Here is a 23,542-nt window from a genome sequence, read left to right as displayed (position 1 = left end):
TCTATAACAGCCTTATTTAAGATTAGGAAGAAGTGTAAATATTCTTGAAGACTAACAGAGTCTGTCATACAGTGTAGTACATCAGAGATCATAGTTTAATTGTTGACATTTCAGCCACAGTATTTTCAATGAGCTTCCACTCTTAGACATGCCATGCTAGGAGAGTCATCTCTTAGCTTGCCAAGAAGAAAAGACAAAACTTGGAAGATATTTTTAATGTCTTTTAATCTACTCCCCTCTGTAATATCTTCTTTAACTTCACCTTGTCTACAACCAGAAGGACAAATAAACAGCTCACTCTTGAACTCTTGCCAGCAACTTTTTTCATAGATCAGCAGACAGATTCATCCAGCACCCGCTTTCCAGAGACATCTGTCTACTAATGCTAAGTCTGGTAACCTGAATCCATTCATGAACTCGGATTTCCCACATGGCAGCACACCATGCCAAAAGTGTCCCATTAGCTCTAGAGGGAGGAGGGACTTCGTCTGTCCTTAACCTGGCACAGTTCACTGCTTCTTGAAGTTACATGTCAAGGCTTCATTCTTTTATTATCCAGCAACAGGATGGGCCAACACTGCCAATGAGTTTCTCAAGATACTATGCTAAGGACACTCGGAGGAAGAAAGACAAATATAAGAAAATGAACTAAGAGAGAAAGGTCTACAGAGAACTCATCTGACAAAAACTGGTAACAGGATTTTGTAATGTTTTGTTCTAAGTCAGGAACAAATTTTTATTTTTTAAATGAAAATTTTAATGTATTTTTAAAAAACTGGGTCAGGAGATGGAAACTCCAACTCTTAATTATATATATTTATGTGTATGTCATTGGATATCAGTGAAACTGTCCTTGGCATTTTATTAATTTTAACACAGATGAATATTTCTCAAAAAATTTTCTCTCAGGCTATTACTTGCTGTTCATTGTTCCTCTAACATGGTAGCAAGCAGAACTACCCAATGTAACTCAGGTGTCCATCCTCATGCAAGACATGGTGAATAAATGGTGTTAGTACTTTGCAAACAACCCATAAGTTGGAAAAATGTCCAAAATCATACAGTAAATACTTCGAAAGAAAAAATATACATAGAAGGACATCTGGCTCAATTATCTAATGTTTCACTATGCAATTAAGATGCTAAATTCTTAGTGGATATTATTCATTATAAATAATTTTATCAGCTTCAGCCAAGAATGCTTTTAAACTATATAATGGTAGTATTGGGATGATATCAGTGTAATCCAAGGAAGGCTACCTTGTGCCCAAAAGCTGTTTAAGCTCTCTCCCAGTTGGTCTATAAAAGAGATCACCCCTTACATATCCTTAAATTACTATATTTTATTGCTTATAACATGCCCTGGAATCTAATACACACCTTGTTTTTGAAAGGCAAAATGAAGAAAAAGATCTTGCAGTAACTGAGTAGCATCAACTAGGGAGCTGACCCTGCTCGTCTGGACTTTTGGGTGTGTCTAGATGAGCACAGTTGTGCAGTATGTGACACTGCAATCATGTTTGCAGTGCCTCATACTACACAATCCAGTGTTTTCTGCACTGCAAAGGCATGCTGCTCAAGTGTGTGCTACCCCATTTTTTTCTGTGGAATTTTTGACCAGGGGTCAACAAAAAAAACCTTGGGGAAAAAACCCCACAAAGCAGCACACACACTCGGGCAGCATGCACTGCTGAAAAGCAGAGCTGGGCTGCCCAGAGCTGCACTGTGGCTGCTGGCCAGGCTCTGCCCAGCAGGATAGCCATGGCTGCAGCCTTGGGAGGCCCTCAGGACCCCAGGTAAGACTCCTGGGGCCAGCACAGTACTGACCCCAGCCTCTCCTCCTGCCCCTGGGGTAACTTGCCATTCACCAAAGCGTGTGTAGCATAGGTATCCCCAGGGAAACAAATGTCCACACATGCAGGCACATGCACTTGCAGGAGCTCAAATGCAGCAGCACAAATTTGTGCCAAAGATTTGTGCCTCAGCACACATGCCTGAACATGCACTTTGGTGTGGGGCAAATTGTGCCACTTGGAGCAAACTGACCTTGCCCAATTCCTCCCAAATTTTCACCCAGGGGGAGCTAGGGACTGGGGCCAGCCCCTTGTGCCAGTCGGACTGCTGATGCAGCCCTAATGTAGAGTGGCCCCTGCACCCTTTACCCACTGCAGCAGTCTGGTTGTGGGTGCTGCCACCTGTGACAGTATGTGGCCCTATGCCTGCATGCCTGCCAGACGTGGATGGGGACCGCATGGCTGCCTGGGCTGTAGCATGGGAACTGCAGCAGAGGCCCCCACACTTCTGGGTCAGCAGTTGGCCTTCATGTGGAACTGCAGTCATGTCTTCTGGTGCCCCTGCCCTACCATCTGGGCATCTATCACCCAGAAGATGTGCTTGTTGTGGTGGTCCACTTCGAACTGTCAAAGTGTGTCCTAATGGCCCAAAATGGCCAGTCAGCCACCGTGTCTGCCCTCCAGCTGGGTCTCTGGTACTGGCCCTGGGCATGGTCCTCTGCCACTTGCTTCACCAGCAGAAATCCTGGTGTTCCCTGTTTACAAATTGCAAATTTTCTCATAAAACCCCCAAATTCTTTCATTACAATATCCAAAATCCATGTTCTTCTGTGATTAAAAGAAAATCCACTATATCTAAAGAGATCACTTGGGCAATGTTTTATTGCTATATTTACAATTTTAAAGCAATTTGGAAGACTACTAGTGCCTCTATCACCACAATAAATTAATTCTATCTATACACTATGGTGTTTGCTTTTGGTTTTTTTATCATAGAAAAATAAGAGCTGCCCTTGCCCCCTTCACTCACCAAGTTGTGGGGTTATGATATTCTAGTGCCCTAATATGCCAGGTCCCTGCCCCTGCTCCTAACTCTTAACACACAGCCCCCCACCAGTGACCATCACTCTTGACCCACAGCCCCTGCCTGCCCCCCATTAGCTCCCTCCCAGCAGCAACTCCTTCCCAGCACCTGGGACTCAGGGACTGGGCTGGATACACCACTTACCTTCCAGGCCAGACAAAGGCTGCTGTAGGAGGACAGGGGAGCTCTAAGCCTGGCTCTAGAGCCCTCTCCTACCCACACTACTCCCCCACCCCAACCCCCATCTCTCCCTCTATTTCACACATACCCTTGCCGCCACCTGCACCCCTACCCTCACCCCATCACACCCCCCAAGTGGTTCCTGGGACCAGGATCCCTCCCCCAGGCTGGGGCCACATGTCCCAGAACTGGTGTGGACATGAAGCAGGGCTGCAATGTGGCAGCTGCCCATGCAGCTGTGGCTCCTGCCAGCAGGTTCCATCCCATCCCATTTGGCCAGCTGGGCATGCAGGGTGTGAGATTTATGGCGTGGATGTTGGGTTTGTGGGGGAAGGGGCATGGGGGGGATACGTGTGGGATCTGCAGGGGGACAGGGAGGGTTTGTGGGCATGTGTAGGGTTTGTTTGGGTGTGGTTTGTGGGTGGTATGGGGTTTGAGGCTGGGTATGTGGGTGGGAGGTTTGTGGAGGTGGTTGGGGATGTGGGGTTTGTGGGTGGATTGTGGGGAGACTATGGGTGTGAGGGAGACTGTCTATGGGTGGGGGAAACTGCTCAAGAGGTACCCCACCTGCCCTCCACATGGCACACAGCTTGTCCCCCCGCCTCCCCCCCAGCAGAGCAGCCATTGGGTGCTCAGGGCCAGCTGCTGGCAAAGCTCCTTCATGGCATAGCACCGCCCCAGCTGCCGAAGACTCATCACCACCTGTGCCACATATTGTGGCCCCAGCCTGACTTGGCCCAGGGGTGTGCGGCTTCGGGCAAGACTGGGCCGCTCTTGCTGTCACCGGGGGTCCTGGCACTGCATGCAGGAGCTGCACATTGGGCTGGTCCAGGTCCTGCCTCCAAGTGCCCCATGTGCCATTGGGCAGAGCTGGCTCCATGGAGGCAGGACCTGGCCCAGCCAAATGTGTGACAGCTGGTAACAAGGGTCCCGGGTGACAGCAAAAGCAGTTCAGTCCTGCCCAAAGGCACATGCCCCAGGGCTGAGCCAGGCTTGGCCTGCAACACATGGCATAGGTGGTGCTGGGTTTTGGACGGTTAGGGCTGCGCCAAACCATGGGGGGGCTCTGTCAGCAGAGGGCCCTGAGCACCCAATGGCCACTGCTGCAGCTGTGGAGGGGCTGTGCTGGGGGCAGGCACTCCTCCTGGGCAGTCTTCCCCCACCCCCACCCCCGCACATTCCCTTCCACCCCCACCATTCCTATTTACGGCATAGGGGATGGCACTTGGGTCCGGGTCACTGTTGCAGCCTTGCCCCACCCCTATTTGCTCCAGTATGCTGAAGCAGCATGCTGGGACAGCAACGGAAGTTCGCAGGCACTGAGATGCTCTGCATGGGTGCCAGGGCATCTCCTTGGAGAACCCAGCCTCCGGTTGCTTCAGGGCACGCTCCAGGAGCACTCCCTGCACTGCTTTTTTTTCAGCAGTTTTTTTATTTTTATACCAGGATTTCTGGTATCAAATTTAGAGTCCACGGTGCAAATATTCAAAGCGGGGAACATTTTTTCATTCTTACCATGCCTCTTGCAGAGTCTCAAACTGAGATGTTGCAACAGTCATGTGCATGCTCATCTGGATGTGCCATATGAGTCGATGATGATTTTACTTTCACTTTTGCCTATAACTTGCAGAAACTGTCTTTACCTCATACTGGTATTCATTGGGTGGAAGAGTCACTGCTTTCAGTGACTCCAGGAACAGTCCAGAAGCAAAAACAGCCACTCCAGGAGCAAAATAATCTGGGAACAACCAGGGTTTAATCTCTCTCCTGGGAGGTGAAGCTCTTCTGGGAGAGAAAATGACTGCACAGTGTTGCCTATACAGACATTAAAATGCTGAGGCCCTGAAGAGTGGAAAGCTTGCAATGCTGATATTGTGCATCCAGGAGGGGCCCATGTGCACACATCTCAAGAGTGCTCTGTAGGCTCCCTTAATCTTCCTGGCAGCAAATGGCAGCAGAGCACAGGGCAGCCCTGACTGGCTGACTGAGTCTGCCTATGGTCAGCCTGTTTCCCTGCAGCACGTGAGGATTGTGAAGAGGTTGTGTTCTGTGGCCTGCTGGAGCAGCAGAGTCCAGTGAGCAACACACTGTCTTCCATGAGGAGTGAGGGGCAGATGCTGCAGGATTGTGTTCTCTTCTGAGAGAAGCTCTGGGTAAATTTTTCTGGGAGAAACCTGGGAGAATTCTGCCAGATCATTTGAATGCATGTACAGACCCTGCATTTCTCGCATATAATGTGCACTCCAATTTCCAGCTGCTAATTTTGACGGTAAAGTGCATTTTTCATTCAAGAAAATATAGAATATACTTACATAATGATGTAAGAGGCCATAACGGATCTCTTAATTTTGTAAAGGACTTAAAGCTGTGTTTAAGTCCAACTCTATTCAGCAAAAACACACAAACACATACCTACTTTTAAGCAGATAGTCATATATATCTATATATAGATATAGATATACCACAATATCTGTACCTCCTGTCTCATGGCTGCTATGGCTCACTTGACAGTCCAGAGCACTTCACTGCAATTACACTGTACACATTTCCATTACAATATCCCCAGCACACACCCATCCTACCTTTAAGCATATGCTTCAGTTCCAAGACATAAGTTAATCATGTGCTTAAAGGTAAGCATGTGCAAAAAGGAAGGCAGTAGGGAGGCAAAAACATCTCACAGATTGAAAATCAGGACTTTAGACTAGCATCTAGTTCTTCAGGCTGTTTTAGTTTAGGCAAATATAGCGGTGATACATCGGAACAACAGCGGGAAGGGCATACTTATGTGAGCTATTTTTGCCAGTGAGTTTTTGAAATGGACTGCAAATTATTGAGACTCTGTCTGGAGTCAGAATGGAACTTATGCACAGGCAAAATGGACATAGACAGAATGGAAACTATGCCCAGAGGAGCACTTCCATATACTTCAAAATATTGCAACCTTTCCCACTAGCCATATTGTATCCATATTATGAGAAACATTTTTAAATGACCCTTATTTGTTGACAGGTGCAACTTCTGATTGTCTCTATGCTTTTTTGGACCTGGCAAACAATCAAATCAGATGCTTCTGATTTGGACACAAGTGAGGCATTTTAGGGTATTGAACCACCTATATTTGGAGCTGTTTCAAAGGAGGAACATTTCAAAATGGCAGCAGCTATTACGTTCTCATCGTTTTATGTGGACAAACTGGGAACAATACACATGTAGCAAAACTCCTCCAACTTAAACCCTGGATGAAGCAATGTTAAAGTTGAAGCAGCTTTGCTACATTTGTCTTGTTCTTGGCTTGTTCTCACATAACAATTTTAACGTAACAGCTGCTGACCTTTTGAAACATTCCCATTTTGGAATGGCTCCAAATATATCTGTCCATACTCTTGGAGGCATCTCTTTAAGGAGATCAGTGTCATGACAAGAAGTTGTCTGGGGTAGAGGGGAGGGGTTGTGAGCAAATCTTATCAAACAAGAAATAATTTTCTTTGTACAAAAAATTTTGCAGAAAGTTTGAAAATAAAACATTCGTCTTCATTCAAAGATTGGTATATAGATTCTTGGCAACAACATACTTTAGCTCTCTGATCTACTGTGAGGTATCCAGTAGCACCACTAGGTAACAGTGACATGCATTAATGAGTTTAACTTATGTCTTGAGAAGCACTGAATTGTTACTGTGGTTTGCTCCAGCACACCTGGAGCTCTCACTAAAATCAGTGGGAAGGCATTATTGGGTTGGACATTTCTATATTATCATTTGAAATCTACCTGTCAATAAAGCAACACTTGCTATGTTTCCATGAAAAGTGTGTCACTACCTTGATGGATATCCCTGTAGATTTTAGAGCACCTGCTTTGTGTCAAGCCGCTAAATTATTTCTAACTAGTCTTCAAAAGTGGTAATTTTCTTAGTAATATATTACTTATTGAGGCTCTCATTATTCACTCTGATTACCAAGATATACAAAAAGCAAACACTGTATTGTCAGCTGCTGGATACAGTTGATTACAAGCTACTGAAAGATGGTTAATAGCATTTCAAGATGACTCAGATACTGTAAACTATCACTTACTTTTGTTATCTGTATCTGTTCTTTACCCTGTATGTGCTACTCAGACAAAAACAGGCAAAATGTTTTAAAGATGGACCCAAGGATTAGCTGTACCATGCCCATTAAAGATTCAGCTGTAACCACCCAGGACATATTGTGGCAATTAATGCCAAAGTGTTTAGACATAGTCCATTTATAATAGCAACTCACCTTCTGCATCTTCTGGCCTTGTAAGGTCTATGACTCCTGGGCCAAGTTTTCCATCTTCACTGGGTTTTCCTGTTAATTGTGGGCCTAGATTCTCAAATCGTGTTCTTTCCTGAAAGATAAAATAATTATTATTAATGCTCTGGTTTTTAGTTCTACTTCTCTGCTTGAGTGTATGCATTGATACTTGCCTTTTCCTTTTACTGAGAGAATTAAATGAACAGGTTTAATTAAAAGTGCTATTTAGAATATACCACTTAATTTTCAGTGGTTTTGAACACCCACAGCTCCGTTTGTTTTCAGCTGAAATTATGCCGAAATGATGAATATTTAGCTCTTCTTCAGATCAGGACATAAGATTTAAATGTGCATCTCCATAATACATAAATGATGTCACTTGCAACCACAGAAAGCTTTTGGCAGGAAGCAGTGCTGATCCATGCTGCACATTTTGTCTTTCCACTGAACTTTCTGACTTAAACTGGAAAAAACAATTGACATTTGAGACAGACTAAAAATGAGCACTTGAAAGAAGAGTTCCTATTAAAGCATGCTGCTAATTTAACAGAAAAAGCACTTTTTTCCCCCCACACTATGAGATCCAAGTTTGCATTCATACCCCTGAGAAAACACAAGTCTCAATTTTATGCAAGAGGCTTTCAAAGACAAGTATTTCAAAGGAGGAATAGTAGATGACAGAATTGATACTATTATTTTGTCTGGGAATTTAAATGGAACTCAGTGGGAATTGGAGAAAGAAAAAAAAGGACAGAGCACTTGTTCCTAGTAAAACACAAACCTTTGAAAGCTGTAGACCTGCACAGGTAACCTGGACCTAGGACTGAAAAATGAAAAATAAGAGGCACTTTGTGTGTTAACCCAATTCTTTAATCAAAGAAGTACAGGACAAGACCCTATAACTGACAGTGCAATATTCCTTCATATCACAATTGTAGTCTCTGTAGTACTCTGTATCAGTAGCTAAGTGTTCAATGGTTATCATTAATTTAGTGTTCTCATTTGAAGGAACACAACATGTTTTCCCTCTTGCCTTGTTGTTACCTCTTCAGACTAAACTTGGCATTATGTTGTACTTGTGAATGAATGAAACCTTGTTGTTCATTACTATGAAACAATATTAAATGTCATGTCAGCTTGAATTTACAGACATGAAATACCAGCTTTCAGCTCCACGAACAGTTTCTCCATGTTATACTTAATGCATTATGCAGAAGTAGAGTGCTGATTGCTGTTCAGTCTATTGTTCAATGACCTAGTTCTATACCGAGTATGTAAGGCAGAAGAAGGAAACATTATGAGTTTCTCTCCTGCAAGGTATCTAGAAACTTGGAACTATTCTTAAAAACCAAACATACAATTACTTGATGGCTGTTGCCCCTCATTTGTTCAATCTCAGTTCAACTGTGCCTTCTAACCTGATTATTTTTTGAATTGTGCTGCATTTCTATAATTAACTCCCATCAGCCAAATTGTGCAGGAAGCTTTCTGATTCCTCAGCTCATGGAATATTTTAAATCTCCGTAGAAAGAAAACACAGTATAAAATTGACATACTGGGTTACTACAACATGCAGCTGAGGAGTTACAGGTACAAACTGCATTTCTCAAAGCTTGACAAAATCTTTTAATCATCTACCAGGTTATTTCTGCAGGCTAATCATGAAGTAACACTTCATGCTGCTGAGTTGTCTTTACAGCATATGTACTCTATATAATGTTTTAGTTGATGATAACGTTAAAATACAGAGAAACTGAAATGGAAAGTAAGAATTCCAGAAGAGAAGTGCCTACATAGGCAAAATAACTAGATAGGCAAAACACTACTACTAAAAGGCCTCCCATAAGAGTGAAAGGTGTTGGATAATGCCACAATAACCCTGAATCATGAAAATGAGGTCTGTCTTGCTGGTAGACAGGAATAAAAGTCCACCAAGAGTTCTGGATTCCTTTTTAAAAGATTTAGACTTTGGATTCACAATAAAAACAAAGCTGAGTACTAAGGAAATGGCCTTTGGCACATTCCATTTCTCTTTCCAAATTTTTTCATTAAAACTTTTTCCAAGAGCTCCCTGGCACCTGCAATCTTCTTAGAAGAACAGTCCTTATGTGTATTTTAGAAGCAAGAGAAATACCTTTCTACTATAAAAATCAACAGAAGCTACTATGTATCAATATGCACATTTGAAGTATCTTTCTAGTCATTCATTCTCTTTGATTTTCCCAGAAAATATTCTCTGTTAAAAAAAAAAGTTTCTGAAAGAATATCAATATTTTGACATGGAAGGAGAAAAGGGAAAATTACATGATAAGGTTCAGAAATACTACACTGAGAACGCTTACACAATAATAATACCTTATCTTCTAAAACAAGTAACATGCACTTATGACTGAATAATAATCTCCATCTTTTAATTCCCTGGAATATGTATCATAGCTATTTCAATATTTTTTTTGAAACAGCTTTTAAGTCTTTTTTTCCTCTCCACTGAAAAATACTCTCACATTGATGGTTGTAAAATATAAATATTTACAGAAAGAATTAGTAAAACTTTTATGAAAGGCTCATGGAAAACATAGGAGAAAAATGCTTCTATAAGAATAAGATATTTTTCAACTAAAAAAATCCATAAAATTCAAAAAGATTTAACAAATTAGTATGAAATTAATATCAAAGAGGCACTGCCAACTTAGACACCAGATTTACATTTCTGAGGTTTAACCCCAATCAGACTCAGCAAGCTAATGGCAAATAAGCTAACCAAGCTTTTTGCCCTCTCTACACTGTAATTTTAAGATGTGTTAGTTTTAAATATATACCTTTTCCTGCTGCAAACAAGCACTGAAAGGAAGAGCAATTTTATGTGTATACCCTTTTGTAGACCAGCACACACAAAATATGGTTAAAAGTGCCTAGGTGGATGTACACAAGCATGCTCTTAGCATTCATGTGAACATTTTATCAGTACACATATATACGTACGTCCAGAAATAGAAACAACCACTGCGTGTGTGTTTACATGTGTGTGTGTTTATATAAAACCTTCACACATGCGTGCACACACATACACACGCACAGGTTTGGTGAGTGTTTATATTGTATTTGTGAACATACATATACATGCATACAGATAAAACATGCACATTAATGTTAATATGTAAAACATTAACACTATAGTTAAGGAGCATGACATACATTTATATATTAATGGTTCTTCTATATTGTAATGGTTCTTAATGATTACTAATGGTTATATATGGTTCTTTAGCTACACAATGCTAATTTTTTATGTATTAGTTTTGTATGCCTTCCAAAGCTGGTTGCGTGGGTTTTGCATTCTCTTCAAGACGATAATTCTGGAGATCTAAACTAGTGGACAACACACTGTTTATCATAAATGATGTACTGATATTAAACTGTTCTCTTTCAATTGTACCATGTCAATAAAAGACCTAGGACTTGATCTTGAAAATCTTTGCTGATAAGAGTAGCCCTGCAATGGGCCTAAGGATTTTCAAAATTCAGGAATTATTTCAAAGGTGAAAGTTCTTTCAAGCCCATTTTAGATTTTGATTCTGAGTATGTGAAAAATGCAGTAAAAATAATCACTACTTTAAAATTAGATGAAGAAAAAAAATTATTCTTGTTAACAGCCAGATCTTCATTTTCCATTCAGTGGCATGATTAGGTACTTATTTATGCATTGTCAGTCACAAACATGCAGAAAACATAAAAGTTATTGAAAAAATTGAAGTCTGCTCCACTGTGTTGTAGGATGGTTGGTTCTCTAAGTGCTTTGAAATTATGATGTATGAGGTAGATGTTGCATATTAAATAATGATATTTAAATTATAAAGCCCCCTTTACTGAGAGCTGATAAATGTTAAATGTTATGAGCCACAAGTCTGTGGCATCCATCATATTCACATATTATTGCAGTCAATGACGGAGCAGCCCCAGTGATGACAGATAGACTGTTAGATTATTATCCCTTATTTCCAGACTCACCAAGCAAGCCATTCAACCTTTTGGGCATTATTTTTAACTTTGCATTAAATTAGCAACTTATCCCTCACTTCTGTGGAAGGGATTATCAATTCTTTCCTGGTGCAAAGGAGGTAACAGAATGGTTTAGTCAACCATGGAGAGGGAGAAAGGAATAAGTAAGCCTTTCCTCTAAAAACACTACCAACTTCAAATGGCTAGAAACAAATATAAAATTGTGATCTTGTGGAAAAACAGCAATGAAACAGTAAGCATGCAATAATGGCTTTTCTCTGCACTTAGATAAAAGCTGAATTTTTGATGTGCACAGTATATTTTCATAAAATTTTATATACTATGTTTTATACACTTATTGGCTATTCCATAATAATGTGTGTGCTAACAGTAAAATTGCTCTTAAATTTATGTGTGTTATTTATACATTCCCACGTAACAATGCTTTTTGTTGTAAAAAATATTCTGTTTATTAATGTAACTTTACAACCACTGCATCCAAGATCCGTGGTAAATTAATGACATTTTTATTATTTTATAGTGTCATTAAATTTTTACTGATCACTCCATCAAACAGAAGCAATAAAGGCCATAATGTAAACTGGGACACTTAGATGAGGGGAGCAGGAAGGCATTCCATATAGTCTGAAGTAAACGGCTTGCTATAAATGATATTTATACCATCTTTAAGCATGTGAGAATACTTGGACAAGTTTGGCAAAACTGTTTCAGTAGTACAGTGGATTGTGTACTTAAATAACAGTTTACTTGCCAGCAAGACAAGTTTTTTTTTTCAAAACATATGCGAGAAGATGACTGATTGCATCCATCTCTTGAAAAACAATATATGAAATGTAATAATACACTGGGCACCCCTCCCTTCTGGATTAGCAAGACTGATCAGACTATACCCATGCCTCAAATTATTTCAACATGCTAGCTTTTTCCACATCTGAAATATATGCTCAGACTGAAATGGAAAATGGCATACACACTGATCGTTGTGTGAAAGGTTTAATTTTTTTTTCTTTTTTTTTTGCAAACAAATACATTTTATTTAAGTAGACGTGGTTGGTCAGTGATGTAATACCCTTTATTTCAATAGCCTAGCTTGGAAGCAGTTACCAACATTTATTTAAAGAGCCAATTTCTAAAGTCTGAATTAATACAGGTCATTCACAGAAGCCACAAAACATGTGCCTAAGGGGCCACTACATACTCTGAGGACAGTATTTTAGTTACAATGGCTACAAATAATTATCACATTGTTTTTACATATAAAATATATATAGTTGATTTATTCCACAGTAAACATTTCAACTAATCCTTTAGTGAATTATTTGCTAACCCTGGTGTATTCTATTTATGTACTTCAGACTGTACACAGCAATAACAAAAACCTTTGTTCAAAATATCAGGAGGAAATTTTTTAGCACAACGAAGAGGGATTTATTCACACAATAATTCTTCCACCTAACAGAAACGGTGAAATTAAATCCCCAGAGCCACTGCAGCAAAACACTACAGTTTCTTACGAATCTGTCAGATGCTCGGAACAACACAGCAATTCAAAATTCAGCCTGTTTTATGTCTTTCCTAGAGTCCACTTGATTATGCCCATGAATGAAGAAACATGATTCTGTTTGTTTGTTTGGGGGTGGAGAGCTCATCCTGTACAGGTCAAGCTACAAACACTCCCAAACTTTTCAACAAGTTCCTGATATTTTTTAACAGCCGGATCTGGAAAGTGAAATTACCCTCTGCTAAGAATATTTTGCAATATTCTGGCACAGCAAGGATAATGACAAATTGACTTTCAGCCTTATCTCTGGTTATTTTAGTTATTATGGGTGAGAGGTTTAAATATTAACTTTATCACAATTTATGTCAGTTTTCCAGTTGGTCTGTGGGCATGAGACTGCTCCATTTCTCTTGTTGCCGAGGTGGATAAAACACAATAATGACACTATTGTTATGAGAAAAAAAAGAGTAAGTCAAACCCTTGGAACTGCACCCTCATTTCACATACCTGTGTAGCGTTTACCTGGAAACTCTGGACAACATCATAACAGCAGGACATGCTCTAGAAAACCTGACTGAGATATTAGATTTCCAAAGCTGATAAACTTATTGCAGAAAGTCTAGTTAATTCCAAAACATGTTTTCCAATCATGCAACCAGTTACTTTTTAAATAAGTTCATCCACCCTATCAAAAGAAACTGTTATCTTGAAAATGAAGGAGGACAGATGTGTTGTGATACAACATATAAGTATTTTGGTATTTATTAACTGATCATACCCTAAAATGACAGCACAGTATCTCAAATATGGAAATAGTGCCTATCAAATAAATCTGAAGTTAGGAAAATAAAAATCCCCAAAAGAACAGCATACATACAACTAAAAGAAAACTCGGTGTCATTTGTTACCATTTGAATCTTTTTTCAAATTTAGCTCAACTGCTTTCTTAGATCAAGGTTTGCTTTGAGTTTCAGGCTTAAGCAAACACCATGCTAGACTTAAACAAATCCATCAAATTTTTACCAGGTTATAGGTGGAAAGTCTGAAAAAATAATCACAGAATTTCTTATGGTTTACATAGGGAACCATAACTTTGGCCCAGGTTCACAAATCTTTCATCGCGCATTTCCCTAAGCTTCAGATTCTGTTACAAAAGCATTGCCTGATTAAACTACAATCTACTGCATCACTCCAGGCATGGGGCATTTAAAGAGTTTGTGTGCAGGAGTACATCCACACATGCATATGTGCACGAGAGAAAGTGTTATCACAAAACTGCAACAGTGCCTGGTTTTTACCATTTCACACATTTGTAAGTTGGATTAATTAATTTCAAATGCCTGTGACTGAAAGATGAATCAACCAGTTTTTTACCTAATTCTATTCTAGTAACTTTAACAGTATGAGGGAAATTACCCTAACGGCTACATTGAGTAGCAAATTCTCATTTAAACTTTGGTTTCCTCCATGAAGGTCCCCCTATTATGGGTGAGGAGCTCCAACATTACTGTGATGAGGGTAGCGTAAGAACCTCTAAAGAAAAGAAAGGAATTCCTGCCATAGTCTACAGGCTCCAGTTCCCTTATGGTGCCCCATAATGCACTTTGCTTAATTGCATTGCAGCATACAGCCTGCCTTGGCAAAAGGGAGGTCATTAAATCCTCTTTATTAATGGACTGATCTCAGAATATTGCTGAAAAGGAAGAAATGTATTTGAAAAGGGACTTACACTAGCCCTGCTTAGACTGGCTGTATGCTTCAACAGGTTTCCACTGTACTGTGAGTATGACAACATGACACATGCTGGAGCATCACAAGTGGAATAGGAGTCCAGGGCTGCTGGCTTGCATGATTTAGAGTGAGTATCAACATATTTGGTTTTCTTCTTAAAGTCCCAGCTCCTGGAGTCAGATGAACACATGAGAATCTCAGCTTTCATTAAAATAAAAAATGACCAGCCTTTGGGATTCAGTAAAAAAGTTTAATTATTAAATATGTGATCCCTAAAGGCTCCAAACAAGCAAGTAAAAAAAGACCTGCCCAAATTTACTACTTTTAAATATGATGTCCTTAAGTAACTATAATGATTTTTGTGTGTCTGATATCACCACAATTAAATATGAAGCAAATGTTCAGGTGAAAGCCCCTCATACCTTGATTACTAGGGACATTCAGCACGTATTTTTAATGTATTGAACTTGGGTACCTCAAAGGTCATCCTTTAAAAATACCATGGATTTTTTTTTAATTTCTTAAAAATAAAAAAGCCAGATACCCACATTTACCACCTCAACAGGATTCTGAGTTAACCTTTCCCCAGTCCCCATAAAACATTGACAGATCCTTAACTACTGCAGCCCTTGCAAGCACCCTAAGCTAGGATCTACTCTAGTTAGATTACTTTCAACAGGATTACTGCTGTCGCTGAACCCCCTTAACCAAATGCTTTATGTCTTTGTTCATATGGTTTTAATATGGTTTTAACCAATTGCAAGGTTATTTATAAGTTTGCAACTCCCCAGTAGTTAGAGTTATGAAGCGTTCAGACTTAAGCATATCCAGTTGTGTGGTAACCCAAATACTGCTTTCATGCGGTTTCCAACTTTTTATTCATGCACAAAGGCATGATGCATGGCAGTATCCGAAAACTTTCTGATTAACTCTTTGCTTCAGCGACAAATTCACGGAGTATTCAACTGTGAAATTATGTATTTCATTGAAATGTGACAGAATTATTTTAAATAAACAATTGTCTGAATTCTGTCTTCTGTTACTGTGCATCCATTAGTCCCTAAAACCAAAGCCCAATCAATTAAATTAACAGCTGGTAAATTTAAAATGAACAAAAAGCCTTACTACTTTATAGTCCATATAATACACTATAGAATACACATTTGGTTAGAAGGACTCTTATGCTTGAGTCATCGCTAGTTTCTAAAAGGGCTCAAGAACTATATGACTATTATTAAGACTTATTAATAACACATCCTAGAATAATCAAATCTCTTATTCCAGAATGCAAACTTCACCTGCAGGGGTCAAGAAAAATCCAACTCTCTGCTACTCCTACCACTTTGAATTCAATATCTGTTAATCATTGATCAAGAGTGCTCTGAGGAGAGATTCTTTTTCTTCTGTAGCATTCAGTAGTGTGTCTTCTGTCAGGTATTGTCAATTGACAGCTTGTTCAACACTAAATTCAATAGATAACTGGTAAATAATATTGGTCATACCCTACATAACTTACAACTGTAAAAAGCCTGAGAGCATGAATTTGGAAAACCCATTTTTATATTTCATATTAATTATGACCAAATCATTATATTTGATGTACATTCTTCAGGAAATAATTGGTTTATTGATTCATTATGTACTCTTTGGCCAGGTACAGACATTATACATAAACCAGTCTAAGTGATTGGAAATCAATCTAGACCCATAACTGTACAGAAGTTTGGCACACACAGACAGGTCTAAAAATAGCGAAACCAGGTCTGAGAAAGATCTGGTTCAGGTGCACTCAGATCTAACCAATTTAGGTTAGACCGTTAAATTGAACTTCTGTACTAGATCGCCTGTCAATTCAAATTAGATTGCTGTCCTCTGGCGTACCAATCTCCTTTCCAGCCCCCCACCAAGCCCCACCTCACAGAAAGGTATGCTAACATTTGACCCACAATTGACTACTCTGGCTGAGCACCCATTGGGCCCCATCCCCAAGCTCTCCCAAAGCCAAACCAGCACAGACCCTCTCCCAAGTCCCTCCTCCCACCTCCAGCCATCTGTCAGCCTCAGGCAGGCAGAAGGTGGGGAAGGGAAGCATCCGCATCCCCTGCATGAGCTTCTGAACCTCGGCACCCATATCCCCAGACTGTCCCCTCCATCCTATCACAAAGCACTCTATGATGTACATACACATCTGACACTGAGCACAGGAGAACCTCCTGCACTCACATACAGCCCCATGGGGCCTGACCCTGACTCCCACACCCCCCAGCCAGGGACCCCCATACACCCATGCTCAAGCAGAGCCCCATGGAGCCTAACTCTGGTTCTCGCACACTGTATCTCTGAGGTCAGAGACAGGCACCCTGCCACCTGGACCCCAGCATGGACCCCTCCCCGAAGCAGGAGCCAGTGCAGGCCTCTGGTGGGTCAGGCTGGCAGGGGACAGAAGATTGGGACAGGGTCTGCCTGGAGGCAACCCTGTGACCTCTGCAGCTCAGCCACTCCCAAGGTACAAGAGCCATGGGTATATGGCATGCTACAAGGCTTTTTGGGCCTGCAGCTACAGGATCCTGGAGTACTTGGGGGGAGAGGGGCATGCTTACCCATGCACAGCAGGCAATCAAGGGTGACCTAAGTGCTTGGCCATGCTTGGCAATTTTCAGCAGTCCAGGGAGCTGCAGGGCATGCTGAAAGGCAGCAGCACCCCCAACCTACAAGCCTCAGCCAGCATATTCAGCCTGAGCGCCCCTCTCCCAGTGCCAAAGGGCGAATGTGTCTACTGTTCACTACCAATTTAACCAAGGCTGCTTACAGAAAACCACATAATTTGAGTGGATTCAGGTTTTTTGAACATCTGTACTTAGCTCTCACATATACATACCCAGAGTACAGATTTCAGACCTTTACACTGCCGGCACAAACTTCTACCACTCCACTTTTAGGAGCAACAACATTAGGTTGCAGCAGCACTAGGTTGTTTTCTAGTAGTTGACTAATCATTATAGGGAAAGATGACTTCCATCTTACTGTATCTTCAGTCTGATTTTTGCAAAATGCAGGCATTCTGAATAAGCAGCTGAGAATGTACTTAAGTTAACTGGATTTAACCATCTGGAACAGTGCTCGTCTAAGTTGTGGATATGATGTCATGATTCTGCAGATATATCTGTACACTTACCTCTCCTTTTATGCACATCACTACATGTAATTAAAATACATAATCATTCTTATGGGTCAAAATTAGGTTAGGACTCAGAAATGTTGGCTGTCATTATTATGTTCAAAGTACTAAACCCCCATTCTTTCTAGTCTTATTATGGTAATATAACAAACAACAGAACTATTTTAGCTTCTGCTCAGTGAAATTTCTTTTTTTTTTTTTCTGAAACAGACACAACTACGACGTACTGCAGACATCAACCACACAAAGCAAAATTAAGTATTCTCTACTGAGTTTTGGAAAAGGACAGATTTTTAAAAATGTATATCCAGATACATGTGTCTACTCATGAATCTAAAGAACTGGTTTGATGTATTTTTATAAACAAAACGCACATACTTACACATATGTGCATGAATATGTATGCTCATGTGAGATTTTAAACTCATAAAAGCTAAGGAAGTTGGGTTTCACATAGTTACCATTTTTACACCAATGTAAATATCTATTATAATAGCACTTTTTATTACAAAATTAAACACCTCTGGAAAAGCTAATACAAAAAATGGCTTGCATGATGTAGTATGTAGCCATTTGTGATAAAAACACTTTTAGCACAAAAACTCTAATAGTAAAAAAAAAACAGGGCAAATTGATCGGGAGGAGAAACTCACCTAAGTCACTTGGAAAAAAACCCAATATAAAACAGAACCTGAACTTCAGATACAATATTTTATCGCAAATGTCACTGAAATGCTTTATGTTTAATTTAAAAAAAAAGGAAGTTAAAATACTGTTAAATTAACAGTAACAATTACTGTGCTTACTGTGGGCTAAATAAGTAACAGAAAGGAACTCAGGCCTATTAAATGTTCATATTTCTATTTAGAATTATGAATGCAGTTACAATAATTAGGTTTTTTTTATTGTATCGCCACAAAAATGCACCAAACACTGTTATATCTAAGCGCGTGTCTTGCTTTTTATTCATTCTGTATAGGTAACTATACACATGAATTCTTGCCTCTACACGTACAATATACATGTAGGGTATTGTTGTTGTTTTTTAAATTATTATTATTTCTATCAATATGTTTTCCCCAATTTTATAGCTTTTCTTATCTATTTTTTAAAAAATGATGTTATGATGTTTGTTGCTGTTTACTCCATTTACACTCAAGGCATCTGTTGTTATGCTGAAAGGGAAACAAAACACATCACTAATGCAGCACAGTCAATGACAATGAAACAATGATAGTAACATCATTATGCCATGTTTTACCTCCTGTATCCGCATCACTGCCATATTTTTCTCTGATTATTTCAGCCTGAAGAAAATACACTACTTATTGTCTGTGTCAAGAATGCTCACCAGGTTTCTATATTGAGTGCGATATATATAATCAGGATGATATAGATGTTCCTTCAACTAGCTCCTTTCTTTAGTTTTAATTCAACCAAAAATAATTATAGCTGCTTACCACTTCTTATAAGCCCTGATCCTGAAAGATGCTGAAAATGCTGGACCCTATCCAACAAAGTACTTAAGTATATAACTGGTCTTATTAAACTTTATGGTAGTGCTTTAAAGGTATACGTGGTTAAAGGTATACATGGGATAAAGCAGTCTCCTGAATCAGGACCATAGCACTCAGCACCTTCAGGACTGAGCTGGGGTAAATTTGACAATAGAATCTGATGTTAAGGAGGGTACTTCTGTCCTTGATTGGTGGCTAATAAAGATACTTTCTGCTTATTCACCTCCTTCAAGAGAAAGTCAGGTGGGGGTCCTTATGCCTTGAGCCAATTAGCTTTGAGTCACAGAAGAATTATTCTCCTCCAGGGTGTGAAAAACAAAAGACTACGGGCCTCATTCTGAAGCTCCACACAAGTAAGGGGCTTTTTCCACCAAGAATTGTCTTATTGAACTCAGTGGGACAGTTCACAGTTTGTAGAGTTTGATAAATGCAAAATTAAAGAAGTTCACTAAACTTATGAAAAATTATGAAATGATAAGGGTAAAATTACAACAATAAAACATCAGCAAACAAAACATTCCTAAAAACTGATCAAAGAAGATGCTTTCCTATCACAAATATGACATAAAAATGCTCAAAAACATTCCTGGACAGTGGAATGCACCTTTATCTGATGGGAGGAGCAACTCACCCATACAGCTTGCCTTGCAAGTATTAAAGATATGTAAGAGAAGAGATAAGCCCTATTTATTTGGGTGGTAGAAGACAATGATTTTTTAGTGCAGAGTCTGAGGAATCTTCACACCTGAAGCCATCTTAAATGCAAAATGAATATCCCAAAGCAGAAAACATACACTTGTACCTCAAAGACCAACATATTAATATTGAGTAGTAGTTTCAAAAATAGTCATGAAATTCATCCCCACGTAGAAGACCCATAAAAAAAACCTGTGGATCACTTATAGCCTACTTTTAAGTGCTGGTTTTTCTCAAGAGGGTGTTTTGCATCCTAGGCACATCTCTGACTCTGATTACAAAATTATCACCATTACCTTCCTCAAGAGAAAACATGCAGCTGAAGTGATTCACTGAATGGAGATTCTCAACCCTAGGGAATAAATTTACTACCATAAGGAGGGTCATAACAGGCATGCAAAGGGACTAGTGTTTCAGGGAATTATGCCTTTCTTACTCCTTGCTCTAGCCATATTTAGATAGCATTTCGATAGTCCATCCTTTACATGTCTTGCACCAGAAGCTGTGATACTGCCCTGGAAATATAATAATTATATTTTCTTAATTTTATATTTATTGTTGTTGTTGTTTCAGATGCTTTTCAGCAGTAGAATTCAAGTAATTTTATCAAAAAGGGTGGTATAATTCCATTTTACCCACAGGATAACTGAGGTATAGAGATGGGAAGTGACTTGCTAGAGGTCACCTGGAAATCCAGTGATACAGCTGAGAATTGAGCCCATGGATCCCGAGGCTCAGGCCAGCAGTCTGGTTGCTAGGCCATGTGGCCTTGCCCATACATCTATTTAATGTATTTTTCAGTCATGGAACATTAAAGACTTCGCTGTTGTTGAAGGAATACATATTAAGAACACAGCATAAACACAAGCAATAACAACACTTAAATTATCTGGGAATTCCTGTTTTGATGTCACACATAGATAAAGAACTTCCTACTATGAACCTATGCATGCTCATACAGGCTGAAACAACGTTAGCCCATACCATTAGCTGGCAATTTATGTCTGAGAAGGGAGCATAATCATTTTGTTGGTTAAATACAATTTGAGCCAAATTTTATATTATGACCAAACGTTTGGCAGTATAGTAGCAAGGGCAAGTAGCAGAAAATTGCTTACCGTGTTATTTGCCAGATTACTTGAATTATTTGCAATAGGTTTTCAAGAGATTTGGGGAAATTAAAAACTTAAAACTTGGGATGGCTTTGAACTGTGGGTTTCTGTTTCTACTTGCAACATGATGCAGGAGGGGTAGTTCAAGATTTAACGTGGATTAACTAAATGAGACCTTTAATACATATAGCGTGAAACATTTAGGAACAGTTCAGTCTGAAATGCTAGGGTTTGTCGTTGTATTTTTAAACTGAAGATTTGGAGAGCCAACTGATTTAAATTAACTGCTTACCCTTGCACTTCCAGTTGTTTAAGATTCATGTTGCCATTGTACTAAGTACAGCTATAGTTTGTATTCCAGATAAATTGATCTGACTACAAGCCTCACTCTTTAGTATGATTCCTACTCCAAGATAAATCAATATTTAATATCCCCTGCAACAGCCCCAGTAGATGATTTTAAACCTTTTCTCTTTCCCATTAAGTTACCTTTAAAAATACTTTATACAAGCCTTCAGAGATGACTTCTGAAAAACTAGTTTATAAAAAGCAGTCTGAAAGTCATTAATTCACATGGAGAAGGGCTTTTTTTTAAGAATCTTCCTGAATTGTGCTGATCTCTAAATCCATCTCCATTTAGCTAATTCTCACTTCTCAGCTAATTTAAAGAATAAATAGACACCTTCTCTAAACCTATAACATAGAATTTAAGTCTAAATAAATATATAGACAGGTGATCTATAATAAACCTATGGGCCCTTTGCCAGCTACATGGGGTCTGAGGTGTTTCTGAGGAGAGGACGTTTGTTGCTGAGAACAGAAAAAGAAGTTCATTGTCCCCATGTGAACAATTTTCCCTAGTGCCAATGAAGCTCCTCCCTCTCTTTTACCCACACAGCTAATGAAAGCAAGCAAAAGCAGAAAAGCAAGTCAGTCCTGAGACTGAATGGCCATTCTCTATTCTGTTTCTTTTCTGCCATATACAGCCTCTTGAAAAGCAAGAAGATATATCCTTTCCCCACTCCATCATACCTTACCTTAACTAGGACCCCCAGTATGTAGCAGTCCTTGAGATCAGAAAATCTGCTACTGTAAATCTGCTAGGCTCAGGTTCACATCCCCATACAGCAAGGTTCCCATATTATGATACACATACCCCTGGAGGTACACAAGAAATCTCTGAGGATTCACACAGGAGAAATTGTGTAATGGCAGATTTAGTTTTCATTATAACAACAATTGGCATTTAAGGGGTTAAAGTAAAAAATGTATACTGGTAGGGGTATGCAGGCAGATGGCAAATCTGGAAGGGAGTATGAAATTAGAAAAAGTCTGGGAACCCCTGCCATAGAGCATTGAAAGGAAAGGGATCAAAATATAGCTATAGATATTATTACTTTGAGGGAACGTTTTTAAATATTAGGGATGAGCAGCCATAGCAAAAACAAAAGTTTTCCCTAGATTACAGCGTGGTCATAGTTTACTGGAACATGCCATTTCAGGAACAGGAAAACATCCCAGTTTGTCACAATATCACAGCACAATGGAGGCTTCCATCTGAATGCTAAATACTATTGTATTTACTTGAATTTAAGAGAAGGTGTGTCATCCTCTTCCCCCACGATTAGTGTGTGTGGGGGGGAGTCCTTTGTCTTAGATTTGCATACAACGTGGTGTGGAGGGCAGGCAGCTGCTGTGGCTTTGACTTTGGCTCTGAGCACAGGTTGAGGCTGGAGTCAGAACCTCAGCAGCCTCTTTCCCCCACCTCTACTTGCCCTGTGCAATTTCTGCTTCCCCCACTTTGCCCTTTCCCTCCCTACTGTCAGGTGCAGCTTGCCTCCAGCTTGGGCTAGACTCCCTCCCAGGGATGAAACTCCATCCCTTGCTTGGACAATCAGCAGTGCCAATGCTGCTGCATGGCCCAGCAAGGACTGTGCTTCCATGTGCTGTTTGGGGAGGGAAAAGAGCCTGAACACCACTTACAGTGTGGTGGGGAGAGGAGGAGGGAGGAGGCTGAGACTGGACAGTGGTAGGGAGAAGGCAGAGCCTGTGGGACATGAGGTGGAAAAAAGCATAAATTGTGGGGAGGTAGGGGTGGGACAGGAAGAAGTGGGGGAGCAGAGGGCAAGGGGGCCACCTGACCCCCCCAGCCATCTGATCCCCCCAGCCACTGCTTTCCCTGCTCTAGCAGGTGGAATTTGGGGAGGACAAATCCAAGACAACCCAAAAATAATTAGATTGTACACCTGGAAAATTATTTACAAATGTATACATTTTCCATTCATAGAATATAATTATGGGGGGGTCATCTTAAATTCAAGTAAATACAGAACATACGTCACACATTTGTCAACATTTGTCATACTTCACTTTGCTTGAATCAGATGCCAGGATGGTTCTGAATGCCACAATGATGGCATCATGAATGGCACATGCCCCTGGTAACTGGG

At 40.0% G+C, this 23,542-nt stretch overlaps 1 protein-coding gene across 7 annotated transcripts in view; it reads right to left on the bottom strand.

The window, feature by feature from the left end:
- Positions 1-23,542, bottom strand: part of SOX6 (SRY-box 6) — a 528,512-nt gene that overhangs the window by 47,153 nt on the left and 457,817 nt on the right. For all 7 annotated transcript variants that reach the window (XM_019551786.1, XM_019551785.1, XM_019551787.1 and 4 more), the window contains one exon: positions 7,323-7,431. In XM_019551786.1, coding sequence (XP_019407331.1) covers positions 7,323-7,431 — 109 coding nt within the window. The remainder of the gene's footprint in view (positions 1-7,322; positions 7,432-23,542) is intronic.

This window comes from Crocodylus porosus, unplaced genomic scaffold (assembly GCF_001723895.1).
Source record: "Crocodylus porosus isolate Cpor-Errol unplaced genomic scaffold, CroPor_comp1, whole genome shotgun sequence".
NCBI classification, from domain to species: Eukaryota; Metazoa; Chordata; order Crocodylia; family Crocodylidae; genus Crocodylus; species Crocodylus porosus.
This window is presented reverse-complemented; position numbering and strand designations above follow the sequence as displayed.